General features: G+C 40.6%; 1 protein-coding gene across 3 annotated transcripts in view; it reads left to right on the forward strand.

Moving 5' to 3' along the window:
* Positions 1–602: 602 nt before the first annotated feature.
* The window catches only part of DRD3 (dopamine receptor D3), a 49,511-nt gene continuing 34,620 nt past the window's right edge, over positions 603–15,493 (forward strand). Inside the window, exons 1-3 of one of the 3 annotated variants that reach the window (XM_050781964.1) lie at positions 963–1,082; positions 3,704–3,971; positions 7,421–7,725. In XM_050781964.1, coding sequence (XP_050637921.1) covers positions 7,456–7,725 — 270 coding nt within the window. In that variant the 5' untranslated portion in view covers positions 963–1,082; positions 3,704–3,971; positions 7,421–7,455. Of the gene's footprint in view, positions 1,083–3,703; positions 3,972–7,356; positions 7,726–15,493 lie in introns of those variants that run through there. The other 2 variants (XM_050781965.1, XM_050781967.1) reach the window with 2 other exon arrangements.

A 15,493-nucleotide genomic window follows, 5' to 3' on the forward strand; every position in this document is an offset into this window, starting at 1 on the left:
AGAGAAAACAGCCGAAGAATTACCACATTGCCTAAACAGAGGAGAAAAAAAAGAGAGAGATAACAGGAAATGGTTAGGATTCCACAGTAAAATGTAAGATGAATAAGTGACCATAAGTTAGGATTGTTTGTGTTCTACTCCTGACTTTCACTGATATTGCCCTTGGTTGCATCTCACTTTAGCTTGTTCTAAACCAGTTTTTTAAAAGATATATATGCACATATATCACAGAGAAGCAGTAAGAATGAATTGGCAAATATTTGTGAAGTTCTCTGAAAACAAGAAGTGCTGCTAAGTAAACATTTAACATTTCTTACAGTATTAAGCTTATTTCATCTTTATTGCCAGTTATACGCCATGCCTCAGTTTTGCTGCCTTTGTAATATGTTTCCTTTAACCTTCTTTTCCCAGACAGGCTTACACCTCCAAGTTCAATTATCCTGTCAATTGTGTTTTAAATTGTACTGATTTCCATTAACCAATTGTGGTATCAATTTGAAGATCTGTTCCTTCTTCTGAACTAATCATTTTTACACCCACCAGAATCTGGAAAGGCAATTAAACTGAGGAAGGTGAGAGTTATTCAAGAGAAATTAAAGCATAAAGGTAAAAACAGTGGAAAAACTAAGATTAAAAAGAGCACTGAGGAGAAAATACACATGTACTAAAAAGCACAGTACCAGAGCAGATAGAGACAAAGAGGAAAAGAGAGCGAGGTAGAAAACGGATCCTGCTTGTGCCTACTCCATCTCTCTTTCAGCACCAAGGACAGAACCTCTGAGCGGCTGACCCAAGCAATGCTCAGTTTAGGGTCCCTCCCAAATCCTCTACAGAAAACGGATACATTCGAAAGCAGCTATGAAACGTGCACTAAGGTCTAATAGAGAAGCTGGAAGAGCAGCACTCAAGTAATTTCACCTTAGAGGCAAAAAATGGGTGATTTCTTTCTGTTCATTTCATAGTTTCTGAGTCCTGAGAAAGGCAAAGTTTGCTTTGCTTGGGTATGTCTGCTGTCAGTAAATGGCTGCAGGAGCCGAAGTGGTAAACTCCTCGGTCTCCAGAAATCAGAAGAAAATTTTAGGGTAAGTAATTTTTCTTTTCGTTTCTAATTTAGTACATAGTATTTTCCTCAAGGTTATTTAATCAGCTTGGGGTTCTGTGGATCTCTAAAAATATGCATTAAAACTCAATACCCACTCTTATTTAAAAACCAAAGCCCTGAGGAAATGGTTTTCTTTTTCTTCTAAGTGGTTAGACAGCAGAAACCTTTTATATTCCTTTTTCTTCTATTTTTTTCCCCAAAATTGTACCTTGTGGACTCTAGAAGCTATATCAAGGAAGAATTAAAAGATAGAAAACAAAAAGCGGTTATTATTCTAGGATTTGTATGGAAGTTGATTGTATTCCTCTTAAGGATTTTACTTAATTGTAAGGGTCTGTTATTTTAAACTCCTCAATTCAGCACCCTGGCAATTCAGAGCTGAAGGTTTGGAGAGGCACTATTTTCAATGGTCTATTTAAAGTCAGGCTGTTTCCAAGTCAGAATCCAATTATTCCCAGCAGAGATATGTAGTACTTGAGATGATGATTGTGTATGTTTCCTTTGATGATGGTATATGATTTTTAGGGTATTGTTGTTATTTAATTGTGAGACTTCCATTGCTTGCTGTAGCTTACTGGGGCAACAGAAGTCATTGCAATTAGGTATTTGTTCCAGTTCATGCATTTAGTTTAATTGAATACCATCAAAATGCATGCATGTATAATAATGCAGCAATAGCAAAGTGAAACTTGGATTCTAAACTCATTGTGCATGACTGTTTCTCTTTATAGGTGAAGCCCTTTGCTTATTGATACTAAAGGGTTTGTAAAATATCTGTTCTTAGGTAAGAGTGAAGAACCACTGCTTGACATGGCATTGGGATCTCTTATAGTCAAGGAGAAGTAGAGACAAGATGAGAAAGATTCTTACTCAGGCACTCATTTATTTGTAGTTGAATATTTTCAAGGGTCTGTGTGGCTAGCAGTGAGCAAGGGTATTGGGCAAGGAAAATACTGATAGTATCCAAATGGGTGCCTAATATTTAAGCATCCATACAGAAGGCTGTTTATTATAGAATATGCATTAAAGCAAATACAGAACAGTTTCTACTCAATATCAGATTCAATTTCTAATGCATTGAAGTTGGTCATCAATTAATATTTGCTTATTGATTTATTTTCTGAGTTCCCCATTTTATCTCTGATTAGAATGGTAAGATGCTCAGCCTTTAGAGGTTGTGATGGAAAGTGAGTATGCTCTGCTTTACTAGACAGGTTTAATGAGGGGGAAAAACCATTATCTTAGCTACTGGACCTCAGTAACCAGCAACAGTTTTTCTCTGTACATTTACCAACAATGTAAATGTGCCCAAATACATAAATATGCTATGTATTGCAATGCATTTGTGAATCTTTTTTAGGAAAATAGGCAGCAATTTGCAAGAAGAAAGTAGCATAGAAATGCTAAAGACTATCTCTAATAATAATAACAATGTGACTCCCACTGGTTCTATGAGCAGTGTGCACCTGCATTACTTCACCAAGCCTAGTCAGATGATGTGCATAAGATACTCTGAACAAGTGAGATTTTAAAATTAGTACCCATTTCACATTTGTCTGCCTCACCCCTAAAAGTGGCATACTTAAGTGGCATAGTTAAGAACATGAACTCTGGAATCAGACAAATCTTGGGTTGAATCAACTCCATCATTTACTGGTTTGTGTTCTCAGCAAGATATTTAACCTCTCTGTGACTCACCTTTTTTATCTAGAAAACTTGATATGATAATAGTGCTTACTTTCTTCATCAGGTTGCTGTGAGGTTGAATGATGATAATGCTTATAAACTTTAGCTATAATCATTAATTTTATCAGGCAATATAGCAAGTCCAAATTATAGCCCAGACCAGAAAAGCTCTGGAGACTGGTGTCAGGAGGCATCTGAGTAAAAGATTAGATGTGGCAACAGCCAGAGATCTGTGAAATGAGTGAAGATGTATCATGGAACCCTGTTACTGAAGTGTTTTGTTCTGGGTTGAGTAAAATCCACCTCAACTTGGGAATGAGTTTTGTGGGGTTTTTTCTTTGAGACAGGATCTTGCTCTGTCACCCAGGCTGGAGTGCAGTGGTACAATTATAGCTCACTGCAGCCTCTAACTCTTGGACTCAAGCAATCTTCCTGCCTCAGCTTTTCAAGTAGCTGGGAATACAAGCACATGGCATCACACGCAGCTAATTTTTCTTTTATTTTATTTTTGCAAAGATGGAGTCTCACTATTTTGCCCAGGCTGGTCTCAAACTCCCAGCCTCAAGTGATCCTCCCACCTCAGCCTCCCAAAGTGCTGGTATTACAGAAATGAGCCCCCAAGCAGGGCTGGGAATGATTAACATCAACTTCCATGCCCAGCAGAGACCCATTAGATAATTATGAGTTTGGGATTTAAGAATGCCTGAGATAAAGCTTGGTTCAAATCAGCCCCTTACACATTGTGTAATCTTGAGAAAGTAATTGATCTCTCAGTTTTTTTAATCCATAAAAGAAATAGATCATTATCCACCTTTAGGGCTGCTGTAAGTATTAAAATGCATGTAAAGTACTCGTACTTGACACACAGTAGTAGCCTAGATGTAGTTGTCTTCATCTTCATTTGTTCTCTTACAGAAAGAGAACAAATAATTAAAACTCTGTAAGTCTTAATGAGGTACTAAGGAGGAACCCCACGAGTGTTTCAGGCGGACTGTTATTCAGCACTGAGGGACTGAACATCAGCAAAGCAGGACAAATGTCATAACTGATGGGGACCTAACCACTCTCTGTTCCCCTGCCTTTTTAAATAGGTTATGCACTCACTCTAAGAGATGCCAGAACAAACTATAAAGACCAAGATAAATCAATACTTTTTAAGGCATTTAAAAGCTCATTAAAATGTGTAAGTAGTGTTATATGTAATGAATCTTAAAAGAATGAAGCCAGGAGTACTCTTCTATTTCTCTGCCTTCTCTATTATTTTACCTCCTACCCACTTTTAACTCCTAACACTGTTTGCTGAGGTCACCATGAATGTCATCATTTCCAAGTTCACTAGATACTCTACAATTGTAGATTATTTAACTCTTCATCTATTCCCACTTTCCTCTTAACAGTAAAAGCAACTATATTTCTGGTGCTATGTGCCAGACATTATGCTAGAGTGATGATTGTTAATGGGGAGAGCAATTTTGCCCCCCTCCCCTGGGATATTTGGCAACATCTAGAAGCATTTTTTATTGTCCCAACTTGTGGGGAGGGGTATGCTACTGGCATCTAGTAGGTATATGTAAAGGACGCTGTTAAACACCCCACACTGCACAGGACAACCTCCTCAACAAAGAATTATTCAGCCCAAATTGTCAGTAGTGCCAAACTTCATGTATAAAATTTCATTTAATCTTCATAATGACCTTATGGAGTGGATATGATTATCTCCATTTTGCTGATGAGGAAACCAGCCTATCATTGTAAATTACTTAGAGAGTGATTGAGTTAATGAATTCTCTAGGCTCTTTGCTTCTTCCTACCTGAGACCCGTTTCCTATCTGTTAGCATATCTAACAGAGGGAAAAGAAAGAAGAAAGCCCAGCTCAGTTCTGTGTTATATAAGCAACTCTGGTTTGAAAAAAAAAAAAAAATCTAAGCAGGGAGGAAGTTGAAACAATTAGCTGAGAGACAGAGTAATCTAGCATCTCACACATCTTTGCTTTCATCTCCCACATCTACAACTCATCAGAAACTACCTGAACAATCACAGTTTAACCTAACTGCTGCTATAAAGGACCTAAGATCAGATGTGGAAAAAATAAATTAGAAATCAGAAATCCATGCAACTGTGATTCCAACATCAGGCTCAGAATTGATTTTCAGAGTTGAGGGTTTCCCTTCGTATAATTAGCCACTGGCATTCAGCTATACTATTTTTAGGTAGCTGTCAAACCTCTTGGCAGAGTAAAAAGTCCAGCCAAAGGGTAACAAATATCCTAAGGTTTTATGCCTCCCTCTTACTTGGCAGGTGAGAGGAAGCTAAGACATTATTCACCACTGCAGACCCCAGAAAAGAGGGATTCTGGCCACTGTGTTCCAAAGTGGCCCAGTTGTGAAAGGGAAGACATTTGGGCCTGAGCCTGCCTTAAAGTGGAAATATCCTTGAACAATCAGAAAGCATTGTATTTTTCCAAAAGCTCTTGGCAGCAGCGGTGCTATCTCCAGGGTAGCGGCTGCCCTCCTCTGAATAATGAGAAAATTATAACTATTATCAAGAATTATTATTATGTTTTAAAATACATTGAGTGCAAACAGTGTGCCAAGATAAAGGACAATTTTTTTAAACAATTCTCTAAATTCATTCCAAGTTTGTCACCCTTTCCCAATTATTTGTTCATTTTAACTCTTTCACATTTCAGGCTGAAACATTTCAAAGTGAGGTACAAAATGACAGCCATGATTAGGCCAGTCTCCTAATCAAGGGAGAGCTACAGATACCTAGCTTGAGGGCAAATTCTGGCCACCAAGCCAGCCTCTACTTTTGCCAGGGCCTGGAGAGAGAGTTCCCATAAAGGTCCATATGTACCATGTTTAAATATTTTAAAGTCATAACCAACAAACCATTGAGTAAAATGTTTCATCTTCCCACCTTGATGAATACACCTTTGTAACAACGTGGAAGGCCAAGTTTGAATTTAAGATTCCTGGACCCTTCAAAATTCCATACAAAATGTGACTATATAGGAGCAGCTGGGCCCCCACCCCTAACCTGCCTCAGGGACCCTGGACTCTTATCTCCCCACCTCAGGCTACATAGAATCTATTTGACTGAGCTCTAACTGAAAGCCACCACTTGGCCCCAGGAACCCTACACATTTATGGCATAGTCTCCCTCAGGGTGACAGATTTAGAATGAGGCCCATGATGTCCTGGAAACAGGCTCTGAGCAGTTGGGCAGAGAATTCCCTGAGTGTGGTCTAGACAGGGTTGGAAACTTAGTGGACCTTCTCCTTGGCACTGTGGGAGGTTACAACATCATCCTGTAGGGGCTAGAGGCATAACCAGTAGAGGGTGCCTTAGTCCTTTTGGGCTGCTATCACAAAATACCATAAACTGAGTAGCTTATAAACAACAGATATTTATTTTTCACAGTTCTGAAGGCTGGGAAGTCCAAGATCAAGGCACCAGAAGATTCAGTGTCTGGTGAGGGCCTGCTTTCTGGTTCACAAATGGCTGTCTTTTCACTGTGTCCTCCCATGGTAAAAGAGATTAGCTAGCTATCTGGGTCTCTTTTATAAAAGCACTAATCTTATACATGAGGGCTCTGTCCTCATAACCTAATCACCTCTCAAAGACCCCCACCTCCTAATACCATCATATTGGGTGTTAGGATTTCTACATATGAATTTAGGGAGACACAAACACTCAAACCATAGCAGAAGACCAGAGTAGGCTCCTCTATAGGAGGACTCAGCCTGGGGCAAGAGTCACTTTCGCTTGGGTTTCAGGGTTACACCCAAAGTCGCAGGCCTTATGTCTTCCCCTAGCCTTCAGAACTGTGAGAGAATAAATGTCTGCTCTTTATAAATTACCCAGACTCAGGTGTTCTGTAATAGCAACCCAAAATGGACTAAGATAGATGGGTTTCATTATTCCCACATTTTACATGGGAATAATCTGGAGCTCAGAGAGGTAAAGTAGTATGCATAAGGTCCCAGAGTTAGGAAGCAGTAGAGCTGGGTTTGTAATCCTGCAACAGCTTCCCGTCTCACTCAGAGTCCAAGCATGGTACTTTCAATAGCCCTGCACAATCTCTCTACCTCACACCCTCCTATTCTACTCCTGCCTCACTTGTCTTCAGCCTCACTGGCCTCCGTCCTATGCCTTCTATGTGCTAGCCCTTCCTGCTGGCACCTGCTGTTCTCACTGCTCAGACTGCTATCCCATCTGATATCTGCATGGTCTGCTTCTTGATCTTCTCCAGGTCTTGACTCAATTGCTGATTTCTCCATGAGGAGTTCCTGATTATACTCAGATACTCACTCACATACATACAATCTTCACCCATTACTTACCCCCCTCCTTGATTTGTCTCCAATATACATATCATTATCGAACACACCACATCTTTTATTTGTCTTGTTTATTATCTGTCTTCCCCTCTAGAATGGGAGCTTCAAAGGGGAGGAATTAGATTTTATCTGTTTTGTTCATTGCTGTATCTCCAACTCTCACAACAGTGCCTACTATATAGAAAATGCTCAATAAATATTTGTTGATGCAATAAATAAAAAAATGTAACTAAGCAACCAAGCTCCAAAGAGTCTGATTTTATTAATATTGTTTTCTGTCTCCTCACAGGAAGCCCCTTGGCATCACGTACCTCCCCCTGGGCTATGGCACCTCTGAGCCAGCTGAGTGGCCACCTGAACTACACCTGTGGGGTGGAGAACTCCACAGGTGCCAGCCAGGCCCGCCCACATGCCTACTATGCCCTCTCCTACTGCGCGCTCATCCTGGCCATCGTCTTCGGCAATGGCCTGGTGTGCATGGCTGTGCTGAAGGAGCGGGCCCTGCAGACTACCACCAACTACCTAGTAGTGAGCCTGGCTGTGGCAGACTTGCTGGTGGCCACCTTGGTGATGCCCTGGGTGGTATACCTGGAGGTGAGTAGACTTCAGGCACATGCTGTCTCTATGACTGTGCTTGCATTTGTCTTCCCTGAGTTCCGGCCTTCGGGGCTCAGAAGACTCCCCAAACAGTCAGGAACTGAGGAAGAAAGGAAAACTCTAATTCTCCCTTTAATGAGAGCGTTAAAGCTCTGGAAAACAGTCACCATCCCATCCTCCACCTGTGTCAGAACCAGGGCGCTGAGAATGATTCTGTTCGTGGGTCTCCAGTGTTCAGGTGACAGGATTTGAGTGATGGGACTCTTCCTAATACGGCCTAGAGTTTATTCTCTGTGCCAGACATGTCTCAATGACATGGTGGGCTGGGTGAGGCAGTCCAGAAGGCATCTTCACCAGTGCTCAATGTATATGAGGGTAAGGGTGTGCAGGAGGGATGTGAGGCCAGGAGGAAAAAAAGAATTATATATAAAAAAAAATTAGTGAATGTAGGGAAAGATAGAAAGAATGACCAGCAAACAGATCAGACTTCTTTCGATGGTTCAGTCCCTCTTTGCTGTTTCCTCCTGGGTACCAGCTCTTCGTAGACTCTGCTACCAAAGGAACAGACAAAACCCTCAAATGTGTATTTTCCATGTGTCCATGAATAGTACAGAGCCTTTGCCAGACAGATAGTGCAGCAGATCCTGGTGAATTCTTTTGGGGAGAAACATTTATTAAATTTGAAAGTATTTTCAATTGGGAGTACAAAAGAGAGCCAGGAGGTGGTCAAGACAAAACACCCATTTGCTAACAAGGAAATCAGGATGACCATATCTGTTCAAGAAACAGATATTCTTACCAGGAAAACATGCAGTTACTTAAGATGTGATTTAAAAAAAAAAAAAAAAAAAACCTGAGTATACTATTAATATTTCTCCTCTCTACTGTGTGTCATTTTAAAGAGGTATCCACTGAAGGATCGAAATGATGCTATGATTAAGAGAAATTAAGATTCATCAAATTAATATCTCAGTTAATATTGATAGCAAAAGTGACAGTTAATTAAGTGTGACATATCATGGGAGAGCAAAAACCTTGTACATAGACTGCCTATGCTAATACCTTTGTTAAAGAATGGCTGGGAACTAAAATTAGACTTATTATCTCAAGGGGGAGATGTGAAGAAAGAAAAAAAGAAAATAGAGAAATAAAAAGAAAAGAAGAAAAACAACTAGGCTGGGTAGATCTAAAGGCTAAGGGAATTCTTCAGGAAAAAATATGTATTTATTCTTTCCAGTTAGGATAATCCTAGTGGGAAGGGTGAAGGGTCTTATAATTATCTTGATTTTTCTGTCAACCCAATTAGTCTGAGTCAACCTTGAAGTCAGAGACTAGATCTTTATTCTTCATTTCCTGTAGCCTAAACATACTACCTGGCACACAATACATGCTAACTATTATAACATTTGGTATATGCATGATGAAATGAATCTTCTCTGTAATGTATGCATTATATGGGCTGTTCCTGTTAATACCATCTGCCTCCCTATCTATTGTTACAGTCAGACTTTTTGGTGAGAGGACGTTTGGGGATGAGCTATTTGTTATTTGACATCCAACAATAATGAGCCTGAAAAGAAATTCAAAGCATGTGACATTTCTGTTCAAGAATGAGGCACTTAAGTTGCAACCAGCCAATATGAATTGGTCAATGACTCATAGCACTGCCATCATCCTCCTAAAATGTTTTTGTGCATTTCTATATGTTCCAAGGATTCTTAAGTCCTCCAGAAGGATGAATGTCAGAAAGAAACATAGGCAGTGGACCTTCACTCTAATGAGCATTTTTATTCCCTCTAAGATAAAACCAGGCGTTTGGTGTCTGTGACAAAGCCACTCAGGGGCATTTGTTGGCTACGTATTTGTGATTATTTATAGGACTCTGGTTGGACCATACTGGAAACCGTCTGTATATACTGGTTTAGGAGACGGACATCATGACTTTTCCACACTAGAAATCCATGGCATCCCCTTCCAGCCACACCTTCTGATATAGTGGTGCTCCTATCCTACTGCTGAGCATAGAGGGGCAGCTGAGACTACAGAAAATGACAGGAAATCTTAAAGAAATCACTGTAGTAGTACCTATAGGTTTTCTTCCGTGAGAACAGCTCTGGTGGAGTTCTTGGTTTCTCCCCACAAAAACCATAATACTTTGCCCTCTGTCCAACAGGTTATTTCGTGTAGGTATTCAGTGATCAAGATCATAATTTTTACATTTGATCTTAACCAAAAGGCTGAGAAGCAATAAGAGCATGATTTTTAAAATCTACATGCACATCAGGAAGATTTGGGGGAGCAGAGACATCTCCTTACTGGCTTTAGGGCCTCTTTTTGGTCTTAACAACTTGCTTCAAGGCACTGACTGGGTCTTGAAGCAAGTTGGTAAGACCAAAAAAAGGCCCTAAAGCCAGTGAAGAATACAGAGGACCAAGTCTCTCTATCTTACATCAGTCTACACTTTTCTTAATCTCAAATGTTTTCCTGTCTTTCCTTAGAGGCAGATGAGGCACCTTAATGAAAGAAAAGAGCACTTTGAGCCCTTAAAATATGGGCTATGGATATATAAATCCATGTGCCTCAAGAAGAAGCAAAGTGTTATTCTCACTAACTTGTCCTAATGATAGTGCAGTTTGAGTAGCTACTCTAGTAATTACTAAATTTTACCTAAGAGCTCCCTTTGGAAAAGAAAAGGGTGCAATGTTGATCACCGAGACTGCTATAGGCTTGAGGGCCCCCAGGAAGATAAGATATACATGAGGAGAACACCATTTTGGGATCCAAAGATTCACCAAATTCATAGCCTCATGTGCTTTGATTTGAACACATCCACCTTCTTCAAAGGAAAATTGGCTCATTTTGCCAGACACCAGTATTTATGACGTAGGAATGTTTTGGCTGTAAATATTGGAAATCTTGATTAGTTGTGACTTAATTACATTTAATGTTTTTCAAATAACCAGAATTCTGGAGGAAAAGAATTGTTGTGTTGGTTCAGCTGCCCCATGGTGTCATCACAGACCAGACATTTCCATCCTTCCTCTTCGCCATCCTTGGCAAGCTGGCCTAGTTCTGTATGTTGCCATAGCCCCCTAGCACCATGGCAGTATTCAAAAATAGGATGGATAGGGACAGCAGTAAATGAGAGAGAGAGAGAGAGAGCACTTTTCCTGTAGTAGCTTGAAGTATGTTTCTAAGAGATTTCACATAAGCTTAATTGGCCAGAACTTAGTCATGAGGCCACCTTTAGCTGCAAAGGAAGCTAAAAACGAAAAAATGAAAATGTGTGTTTTATTTTAAAAAGATGTAGGGGTGGGGAATTGCTCTGAGGTAGGCAATAAAGTATCACATTGCCTTTATTGGAATTCACTGGGATGAATGTCATTTCAACACAGTGTCATGCTGCAAGAAAAAGACTCAGAACTGGGAGTCAGAAGACATGGATTTCAGTGCATAACATGGAGGTGACAACAACATTTTCCACCTTGAGCTGATGTTAGACACAGCTGTCATCAACTGATAGAGTATTTTGATAACCAAAACTTTTGATCCATAAATATCTCACTTAAGACACTTTTAATTATAAGTTTAAAAAAACTTAACTCCAATTGGCTTAAATGAAAAAACAGAATGCATTGACTGTCATACCAGGAACTTTATAAAGTCCTCTGGGAGGGTGGGCTGCAGGCACAGTTCCATCAGGGCACCAGCTCCATTTCCCTACAATTCTCTCAGCTCTGCCTTTTCCCATATACTGACCTTACCTGCAGGCAACAGGACAAGCTATAGGCCTCACATGTCCACACCACACCATTCACGGCAAGAGAGAAAATCCTTTTCTTAGAATTTCTAGTAGAGGTATCAAGATGTGCTCTGATTGGACTGGTTTGTGGCACATGATTTCCAAATTGAAAAATTGATTTAACACAGGTTATGTGTTTCTTCCTTGGACACTGCCCAGGGATCTCACAGATTCCCAGTGGAATCTAGGGCCTATTTATTGGAAAGATGGAAGAGGATAGTCTGTAAGTGGGAACCACAGTCAGCTTTCATTGGTATCATTCTCATCTTTAAGACACAGAGGAGCCTTCACTTGGGTATACATAAGGGGGCTCACAGGGACCAGTCACTGACGTTCTTCAGTATTCTCTGTCCTCAAACCTGGCAGAGAAGTTCAGGACAAAAACCAAGCAGGTGACCTCACAGATTATATTTCAGAGGACTCCTGGCTTGGCTATCTGTTTAAATCAGTTTGCAACATTTTCTCAACTTTTCTGAGGCATCCCAAATAGTTCTATCTCAGATTTCCTCTCAAGATTTTAATTTCCTGCTTTACCGTCTGCACTCCGGAGCTTCCTCTCCAAGCACAAACATCTTATTTTGTTCCACTCAGTGAAGCACCTTTTGTGATGTTTAAAGCACTTTTATCAGGATAGAAAGGCAGTACAAGCAGCCAGGGGAACATTTGGAATACTAAACTCAGACTACTTGGGTCCCAGTATAGACAGGAGGAATAACTTGAGGATTAAGAAAGGTAGTCAAGCAAGATAGAACAGGATGAGTTCAGGCAAGGAAACGCACCACAGAAAAAGCAATCGAGGTCGGATGGTGATGAAAGGAAAGAAGAGCAAAATTTTAGGAAGGGAGGAATCTTTGAGTTTGTAATGATATTGATTATTAAAAATAAAGAAGTGAGTTTTTTTAAAGGAAAGTTTTACCACAGCTCAAAAAACCCCAAGTGATAGCAATTTAAGACCTCCCTACTGGAAAACAAAAACAGGAGATTCTCACGATCTCTTCACCAAACTCTGGATTTTGATAAAAAGTCATAGAATATTAAAGCTGGAAAGGCTTGGAGATTATTTTTGCCATCATTTCCACAGTGTGATCCAACCACAAGAAATTCCTGGCCATATTCTAATGATATCGTATCTCTGAGGATGAGTCTTGGAGTCTCATATTGAAATGAGCTCCTCCATACTTCTAATGCACCTAAACTTTGAGCAGTCTGAGCTAAACTTTCGTTAGGGGGTGTATTAGTCCATTTTGTGGAGCTACAACAGAATACATGAGGCTGTGTAATTTACAAAGAACAGATTTATTTCTTACAGTTCTGGAGGCTTGGAAGTCTAAGATCAAGAGACCTCCATCTGGGAAAGGCTTTCATGCTATCATCCCATGGTGGAAGGTGGGAGGGCAGAAGAGAGGCAAAAGGGGACCGAACTTGTCCTTTTATAAGGAAGCCACTCCCACAACAACATTAATCCATTCATGAGGGCAGAGTCCTCAAGGCTAATCACCTCTCATTAGGCCCCATCTCCCAACACTGTTGCATTGGGGATTGAGTTTCCAACACATGCATTTTGGGGGACACACTTAATTTATAGCATAAGGGAAAGAGAGACTGCTTGTTAAAAATACAAACTGTTGGCCGGGTGTGGTGGCTCACACCTGTAATCCCCACACTTTGGGAGGCTGAGGCGGGTGGACCACCTGAAGTCAGGAGTTCGAGAACAGCCTGGCCAACATGGTAAAACCCCGTCTCTACTAAAAATACAAAAATTAGCTGGGCATAATGGCAGGTACATGTAATCCCAGCTACTTGGGAGGCTGAGGCAGAAGAATTGCTTGAACCCGGGAGGGTGAGCCGAGATCATGCCACTGCACTCCAGCCTGGGTGACAAAGCAAGACTCTGTCTCAAAAAAAAAAAAAAAAAAAAGAAACTGTTGGGTCTACCTCAGGTCTACCAAACCAGCATTTCCAGGGCAGCCCCGGAAGTCTAGAGTAATTATAATGAGCCCCAAGCCCAACTCCCACCTTACATGACTTGTGCAACCAGCTAGACATCTGCTATGACATTTGGGAACCAATAAGCTACAAACCCCCCATTTCACAGATGGAGAAATTAAGATGCAGAGAAGTGAAAAATCCTTATTTATTATTCTGTTTTGCCCCACAGCAACCCTCCCACCAAGAAATACTCCAAATGTGGCAAGCAAAATGGACTGAAGAGGCTAATTAGAGAAGTACTTCTACTTTTGCCTCTTAGATATTTCCAAATAACTAAAAATTCATCCCTTTAGAGTTGGAGTTCTTAATCTGGGGAGTCCATCAACTTGGATGTAAATAAAACTACTCACTTATTTTCCCTGAGATGAAATTTAGAATTTCCTTTAATTCCAAATGTAGCTATCAACCTACAGCAGAAGAAATCTTTAGTGTGACCAGTAGAAATCACAGATTTTTTTTCTCAATTTTTTTAACTTTTTTTTTTCCTTTTGAGATGGAGTCTCACTCTGTTGCCCAGGCTGGAGTGCAGTGGTGTAATCTCAGCTCACTGCAACCTCCACCTCCCGGGTTCAAGTGATTCTCCTGCCTCAGCCTCCCAAATTTTGTTTAACTTTTTAACACTCCTTCCTGCACATTGATGATATTTATATTTTCAAACCACATTATGATTGTTGCAGACATCTTGAAACATCACTTATACTCATCATTACTATGAAATTATACAAATGTTGGACCTGCCACTAGATCTTGTTATTTAATGAATTATTAAAGGAACACATATATTTTAAACACTTTGATAACTATATTTCAATAAAATTGATATCCTTTATGAACCACTGTATTTATTTCATGCTTTAAAAACATTCTTCTGGCCAAGCGTGGTGGCTTATGCCTGTAATCTCAGCACTTTAGGAGGCCAAGGTGGGTGGATCACCTGAGGTCAGGAGTTCGACACCAGCCTGGCCAACATGGTGAAACCCCGTCTCTACTAAAAATACAAAAATTAGTTGGGCCTGGTGGCATGAGCCTATAATCCCAGCTACTTAGGAGGCTGAGGCAGGAGAATCGCTTGAACCCGGGAGGTGGAGGTTGCAGTGAGCCGAGATTGTAGTACTGCACTCCAGCCGGGCGACAGAGTGAGACTCCGTCTCAAAACAAAAAGCATTCTTCTGAGAAGGGGATCATGAAGCTAACAAAATCCACAGGATAAAGAACGCTTAAGAAACTCTGCTTTAGGAACAACCATTTCTGAGGATCATTTTATGCTCCCCTTAACCCCAGACCAGTGTCTCCCAAATCAAGACAATAAGAATCACTTGAGGGACTTATTACTCTGAGTGAGGCCTAAGAATCATTTTGTTTAACAGGAGCATCTGGAGGTTTAAGAAATGCTGCCTTATAATCAGTGAATTTGGGGAATGCTGCCCTAGGCTGTGTCTTTTGAAATCAATAGACAAGTTCAGTACCTGAGGACACTTTCCTGCTTGCTCAACTTCTGTGTTGCCACAGGAAGTTAGTTACATTCATTAGCAAGTAAGAGTAACACCACCTGGTTTCTGGATAATTCTGAAGTGAGTTATTCATTAGAATGCAGGAGAAAGAATCGTGTCTCTAAAAAGCCTCAATCAATCTGATTTTTTTTCACTTTTTTTTTTTTTTTTTTTTTTTGAGACTGAGTCTTGCTCTATCACCCAGGCTGGAGTGCAGTAGCATGATCTCGGCTCACTGCAACCTCCGCCTCCCAGGTTCAAGCAATTCTCATGCCTCAGCTTCCCAAGTAGGTAGGATAACAGGTGCCCACCACCACACCCAGCTAATTTTTGTATTTTTGGTAGGGACGGGGGTTTCACCGTGTTGCCCAGGCTGGTGTCGAACTCTTGACCTCAAGTGATCCACCCACCTCTACCTCCCAAAGGGCTGGGATTACAGGCATGAGCCACCATGCCCGGCCTTTTTTCACTTTTATCTGTTTTA

The sequence above is a fragment of the Macaca thibetana genome, chromosome 2, assembly GCF_024542745.1.
Source record: "Macaca thibetana thibetana isolate TM-01 chromosome 2, ASM2454274v1, whole genome shotgun sequence".
NCBI classification, from domain to species: domain Eukaryota; kingdom Metazoa; phylum Chordata; class Mammalia; order Primates; family Cercopithecidae; genus Macaca; species Macaca thibetana.